The sequence below is a fragment of the Chrysochloris asiatica genome, unplaced genomic scaffold (genome assembly GCF_000296735.1).
Source record: "Chrysochloris asiatica unplaced genomic scaffold, ChrAsi1.0 scaffold00060, whole genome shotgun sequence".
Taxonomy (NCBI): domain Eukaryota; kingdom Metazoa; phylum Chordata; class Mammalia; order Afrosoricida; family Chrysochloridae; genus Chrysochloris; species Chrysochloris asiatica.
In genome coordinates this window covers 7,789,908-7,797,265 of record NW_006408578.1, presented here as the reverse complement: position 1 = coordinate 7,797,265, position 7,358 = coordinate 7,789,908, and the positions used below count along the sequence as shown (strand labels likewise).

At 40.4% G+C, this 7,358-nt stretch overlaps 1 protein-coding gene across 1 annotated transcript in view; it reads left to right on the top strand.

Annotated features, from left to right (window-relative positions):
* Positions 1-7,358, top strand: part of SYCP2L (synaptonemal complex protein 2-like) — a 126,338-nt gene that overhangs the window by 104,334 nt on the left and 14,646 nt on the right. The window contains exon 21 of the mRNA XM_006864123.1: positions 1,387-1,469. Coding sequence (XP_006864185.1) covers positions 1,387-1,469 — 83 coding nt within the window. The remainder of the gene's footprint in view (positions 1-1,386; positions 1,470-7,358) is intronic.

Sequence of the window (7,358 nt, the reverse complement as noted above, 5' to 3'; positions counted from 1 at the left end):
CCCCAATTTATAAATGACTGACTCCAGTTCTTGTTAAGTGCCATCAAGTCAGTTCCAACTCATAGCGACCCTGTGGAGGTTCTTGGTCAAAGTTCTAAGTGATAAGTCAATATGAAGCACCGACCTTGTGGTTTTAAGTCCAGTGCTGATTCTTCAGCACCACACCAGTAGTGATGACTCATCTGAATCCTAATATGGTCAAAGTGGCTCTCTGATGGCTGACCAAGTGAAACAGGGACACACTTGAGTGTGGACGAGAGGTATCTGAGAGGAAGATGAAGTTAGACTGGGGGTGGGTTTCTTGATATTATTGGCAGATTTTAGATTTGGAGTTTACATGAGTTGTCCTGGGTAACTGGAACCAGGGGAAATTTATACACCAGAGACCGGGAATGAAAAGCTGAAGAGGTATTGAGAGCCCTTTCAGGAACCTGATGTGGAAGACTAGATTATGGGTTAAACTTCACAGAGCGCCACACATTCAAAGTCGCGCTGTTTGGAAGCCATGCTGTTTTATAGTATGTCATTTTGCCCATTCCTCTCCCCCCGCCCCCTTTAGAAAAAGGAGCTCTGGTAGTGTAGTGTTTATAATTCAAGCTGCTAACCTCAAGGTCAGCAGTTGGAAACTACCAGTTCATTCCACAGGAGAAAGATGAAGCTTTCTACTCTTGTAAAGATTTTTAGCCTTGGAAACCCCATGCAGGGTTGCTATGAGTCAGAACTGAGTCCACAGCACATCACCTCCACCAGCGACCGCTCAGGAAAATTGTACCAACTCCTACATCACAGTCATTTTCACTTGCTGCATGTGCACCGTGTTAATCATTGAAAATAATTTTATCCTTTTCTTGCCCTAAAGTAAGGTTGAACATGAACCATATGATGCTCCAGTTCCAACTCACCTACAAACTACCCAAAGACTTAAAAGCCAATTAGGAGTGGATCCTGTTCATAACATGGGCATTGCCTATAAAAAAATAAGAACCTGTAACCCCACTACATAAGTAATGCCCACGATCATTGTATTTAAGCAACTGTAATATGGACATTTTAACAAAACTCACTTATTACCATAGTCTGTTTCAATAAATGATTATCACCAAGTAAACAAATACAAAAGAACCACTTACCAGTTGGCAAGAGTGGAAGTGATAAAATAGAGATCATCTGCATGAGTCCACATACGTACCCCTTGGATGGGCTGTTGCCCAATCTGGCCTCCTCGAGTCCTAGCCAGAGTGTTACCAACGGGTCTTCTTGGGTTTCCATTGGTGCTATACACTCAATGCCATCCTTGGGCCACCCAGTGGACTGAAGAAACCAATATGCTGAATGCTGGGTTTAATTAATTTTTTTATTCTGAAGAAATTTCTATTTTTCCTTTAGAAGTTATGCTGGAGAAGTTGGATCATTCTGCTATCTTTTCAGCCTTTGAAAACATCACTAAGGAGCTGAAAAAAACCTATGAGGTAATGTTATACTAAAAACGGGAAAGCAGCTAGGTCTGAATTGAAAGCAGCAAGTTGGTAGTATTCATTAATAATGGTATCTTCTTTATGTGAAAGTGCACCACCATTTTTGTTGTGGTTTAGTGGCAATGAGTCGGTTTCAACTCATAACAATCCTGTAAAGGGTTTCCAAGGAGCAGGTGGGTTTGAACCACCAACCTTGTGGTTCACAGTCCAGTGCTGATCCTTGCAGCGCCACAGCAGGAGTTCTTTGGGGGAATGTTTATTTAACCATGATTAATAATTTTACTCATACTGGGCCTTGGGTGGTGCAGATAGTTTTGATTAGTAACCAGAAGGTTGTCGACAGTTGAATCCCTCCCAGTTGTGCCATGAAAGAGAGACTTAGCAATGTGGTTCCGTAAAGATCACAGCCAAGTAGAACCTGTGGGACTCAACGTGTATCTTGTAGCCATAGTCAGAAGCAACTCCACAGCAATGAGTTTTGATTTTTGTCATGTATGATTTGGGTTTATCTGGCAGTGGTCACGTGTCCATTTGTTACTTTTAGACCAAATTGACCTCTATGAAAACCACAATCTAGATTAGGCTCCATTGATAATAGTGTCAGACAGCTGAACTGTCTAACTAGAAGCAATGATTTAGTCACATGATAGGTACGGAGGCGAGGAGGATGAGAGAAGAAAGTGTGTGTTGGACAAGAAAAGAGTCTTGGAAGAAGATGGAGGTAGACTATGGGTGAGTTTCTGCTGCGTGCTAGCAGATCTTTGAGATAGTACCCCTGTAGGTGTCCCAGTACCTGTTTGCAAAGTGAATACCAGAACTATATTCTGTATTCTCCATTATGTTGGTGTTGTTAAGTGCCATAGAGTCAGTTCCACCTCATAGTGACCCGGTACAGAATTTGTGAGGAGCAGCTGATCGTGTGGTTTAAACCAACCTTGTGGTCCAGTGCTTTAATTCTACAGTGCCACACCAGGACTCCAGGGATAGCTCATTATAAATCAATGATTAAGTCATTAAGGTGCTCTGGTGGTACACTGGTAATGCACTTGGCTGCTAGCTGCAAGGTTAGCTGTTTGAACCCACGCAGCATCTCCACAGTTGATGAGAACTGATAATCTACTTGTGTAACAAACACAGCCTATGGGACAATTGGACTCTGGTGTGGTGCTGTGGGGTAATGCGCTAAACTGCAAAGTTAGTTTGATCTGCAAGGTCGGTGGTTCAAACCTCACCAGTTACTTCTTGGAAACCGTACACAGGGTCGCTATTGATCAGAACTGACTTAATGACACTTCACAACAACAACAACAGAGACAGTTGTTCTGTGTCCTATAGGTGTCACTAGGAGTCGGAATCAACTCGACAGCTGCGGTGGGTTTGCTTTTGGTTTTTGGTAATAAGATACTAATGCTTGAAGGAAGCATTTTATTTTAACCAACCTTCATTTATCTAAGCTAGAATGTCCTCCAAGTTGCCTTTACTTTCTGGGATACCAGTGATTTATAGTGGAAATTTGTTCATATTTGTTCATACATAGTCTTTATGAGAAGTCCTGGCGTAGTGTTTTAGGGTAAGCACTGGACTGTCAAACACAAGTCAGCGTTTCAAACCTATACAGGGTTACTATGAGTCAGAATCAACTCAACAGCACTTCGTACCATCACCAGTCTATATGAGGGGGCATCAGACAAAAATGGAATTAAAAGATCATCAAATTTTTCTATACATTTTTTGAAGCCCCATGGGGTGGTGCAGTGGTTTAAACATTGGATAGTAGCCAAAAGGTTTCCAGTTCAACTGCACCATGTCTTCTGTAGGAGAAAGATGAGGCAGTCAACTTCCATGAAGATGTACAGCCCTCCGTCCTGTAGGGCCACTGTGAGTTAAAGTCAACACTCCGGCAGTGGGGACCATCTATGTATGTACTGATCAATTGAATATAGAGGCCTGGTGTGGTGCTGTGTGATGAAGCACTAGACTTCAAGGTCTCGTTGGAACTGACTCATATATTTATTTCCTGTTATGGCGTGTCCTTTATTGTGCCGAATGTTAGCTAGCTAATAGTTGAAATGTGTGCCGTGGTGCCAACAGTTGTCTGACAGCTACCTTTGCTGTGTATGAACATCAACGTATGCTATTGGCTGGTGGTGTATTTATTTATTTTACTTTGTATTGTGAATTAAGTGGAAGTTTATAGACAAGATCATCAGCTTTACATTCAGCAAATTCTACGCTTTGTTTCATCTCAATGATTTATAGTTAGCCTGCTTCCTGCCTGTGGCTTTCCTTTTAACATCTTATATTTCGCAAATGAGCAAAGCAAAAATATTTGCACACATGCAAAACAAACAAACAAACAAATATATATATCCATTCAAATGTCCACAGGGCATATTCTGCAAGCTAGTCTACTCCCCATTGGTACACAGCCTTATTAATTCCAGAGATCTGGAGTCCACAGCTAATAGCTCTGGTAGCGTAGTGGTTACAAATCAGGCTGTGAACCATAAGGTCAGCAGTTCAAAACTCCCAGCTGCTCTGTGGGAGAAAGATGAGGCTTTTTGCTCCCGTTAAGATTTACAGCATTGGAAACCCTGTTCAGGGTCACTATGGGTCAGAACCGACTTGATGGCACTTAACAACAACAACAGAGTCCACAGCTACTCTGCTCTCCATGCCACCACCACTGCTGTCACCACTATGCTAAGTGGGAATCTCCTACTCCACTCATACACTTCCGTCATGATCGTCTGTTCCTAGAATGAAAGATTAACTATTCTCTCATTTTAGTTAAGCCTCGGAAACCGTATACAGGGTCACTATGAGTCGGAACCAACTCCTTGGCACTTAACAACAACAACAACATTTTAGTTACTCATCGTCTACAATTTACAGTTTTGACAAACAATCTTAGTGACAATTACACAGTTGTGTCGTAAAATTCTATTAGCAGTATGCCCCACCCCTGTCATCAGACCCATCCGGAAAAGAGGAAATCTAATTCAGTGGGTATTCTAGCTTACCCACCTTATTCTTAAATGCAGCACACTTACGGTAGCTTGTGAGGCAGCTGATTCATGTCTTTATAACCCAAACCCCAGTTTTGATAGTGTTGAATTACCCATCTGTCAACTGAGTTGCTATCCACCAGTCATCTGTCTGTCATCTGTCATACATCATGGTGTCTGTGGTGGCTTGCATGTTGCTGTGATTCTGGAAAGTATGAGATAGATACTTTAATTACCACCAGGATCACCCAAGGTATGGACAGAGTTCAATTGAGCTTCCAGATGAAAACAGCCTAGGAATAAGGAGACAGACTACTTTAAAATATTTAGTTCCTGAAACCCTTGTGAGTAGCAGTGGAACAGTGTCAGCACCAGATTATTGAATATTGAAATATGATGAAGAGCACCAGAATATTGTTAGATATAGTCCCAGAAGATAAGCGCTTTAGGTTGGAAGGCACTCAAAATGCAACTGGGGAAGAGCTGCTTCCTTAAAGTAGAGTTGAACGTGATGACACTCAAGAAGTAAAGCCCTCGGGACCTTCATTTACTGATGGGCCACAACTCAAAATGAAGAGAAATAGCTGTAAACATCCATGAATAATTGGAACATGGAATGCATAATCTATGAATTCAGGAAGTTTGGAAACTGTCAAAAATGAAATGGATTCCATAAACTACAGTGGACTGGTATTGACCATAATGAACCTGACAATCATATGCTTTACTATCCTGGGAATAAAAATTGAAGAATGGCATCACATTCATCACACAAAAGATCCGCCTTTGTGCCCATTATAAGAGAGGTGACCATCATCAAAAAGAACATATCAAGATTGGTCCTGAAGTACATCCCTGTCTGTGTTATGATAATGTCCACATGCCTACAAGGATGATCAGTAAATACCATTATTATTCACATTTACACACCAACCACTAAAGCCAGTAATGATGAAATTGAGGAATTATACCAACTTATTCAGTCTGAAACTGATCAAACATACAAGAAAGATGTATTGATAATTACTGGAGATTAGAATGCCAAGGTTGGAAACAAAGATGAAGGATCAGTAGTTGGAAATTAATGTTCTCAGTAATAGAAATGATGCTGGAGATCACATGATAGAATTTTGCAAGACTTTTTCATTGTAAATACCTATTTTAAACATGATTGTACACATTGTCTTGACCAGATGGAATTGACAGGAATCATACTGACTACATCTGTGAAAAGAGACAGTGGGAAAGTTCCATATCATCAGCCAAAAAGAAGACCAGGGGTAGACTGTGGACCAGACCAACAATTACTCATATGCAAGTTCAGGCTGAAGCAGAAGAAAATTAAAACAAATCTATGAGAGCCATAATATGACCTTGAACATATCCCACCTGAATTTAGAGACCATCAGAAGAACAGATTTTGATGCATTCAACACTAAAGACCGAAGACCGGAAGAGTTGTGGGATGGCATCAAGAACATCATAAAGGAGAAAGCAAAAGGTCATTAAGAAGACAGGAAAGACAAAAAGGCCAAAATAGATGCCAGAAGACACCCTGAAACTTGCTCTCCAGCACAGAGATGGTAAAGCAAATGGAAGAAATGAGGAGGTAAAGAGCTGAATAGCCCAGCTCAAGAAGAGAAGTTCAACTATTATAACAAATTTGTGAAGACATGGCATTAAAAAATGTAAGGGGAATAACATGCTTATCATTTCTCAAGCTGAGGGAAGTGAAGAGAAAATTCAAATTTCCATTTAACAATACTGAGGGATTCTATGGGCAAAATAGTGAATGATGCAGAAAGCATGGAAAGTAAATGGTAGGTGTACACAGAGTCACTGTACCAAAAAGACATGTTCGATACTTAACAATTTCAAGTTGTTGCATATGTCCAAGAGCCAAGGGTACTTAAGGAAGAAGTCGAAGTCCAAGGTGCATTGAGGGCATTAGTAAAGAAGAAGGCAGCAGGAATTGATGGAAATTGAAGTCTTTTAACAAACTGATGAAGCACTGAAGGCAATCACTAATCTATGACAAGAATTTGGAAGGCAGCTTTCTGGACAACTGACATCCGCCTTTTGTTCCCTTTATAAGAGAAGTGACCCAACAGGAAGCAGAAATCATCATACAATGTCTTTAATATCACACTCAATTAAAATTTTGTTTCAGGCTGCCACCATGCATTGAAGAAAAACTGCCAGAGGTTCTAACCACATTCAGATGAGGACTTGGAACAAGGGATATCATTGCTGATGTCAGAAGAATCGGGGCTGAAAGCAGAGAATACTAAAAAGATATTTACTTGTGCTTTACTGACTATACAAAGGTTTTTGATTGTGTGGGGATCATGACAAGTTATAGAATGAGTATTTTGGAACACTTAATTTTGGTCATGAGGAACCTGTACATAGATCAACAGGCAGTTACTCAAACAAAGCAAGGGAACACTGAATGGTTTAAAATTAGGAAAGGTTTGTGCAGGGTTTTATTCTGTCACCATACTTTTTGAATGTATATGCTGAGAAAATAATCCGAGAAGCTGCATTATATGAAGATAAACACGACATCAAGATTGGAGGGTGACTCTTTAACATCCTAGTATATACCACTTTACTTTCTGAAAGAGAAGAGGACTTAAAATATATTTATTTAGGAAGATCAAAGACCATAGCCTTCCATATAGGTTGCAACTTAATGTAAAGAAAACAAAAATCGTCACCACTAGACCAATAAGCAGCATCCAAAGAAATGGAGAAAAGATAGAGAATGTCAAAGATTTCATTTTGCTTGGATCAACCACCAACACTCATTGAAGCAGTAGTTAAGAAATCAAATGGTGCATTCCATTAGGCAGATCTGCTCTTTAAAGTGTTC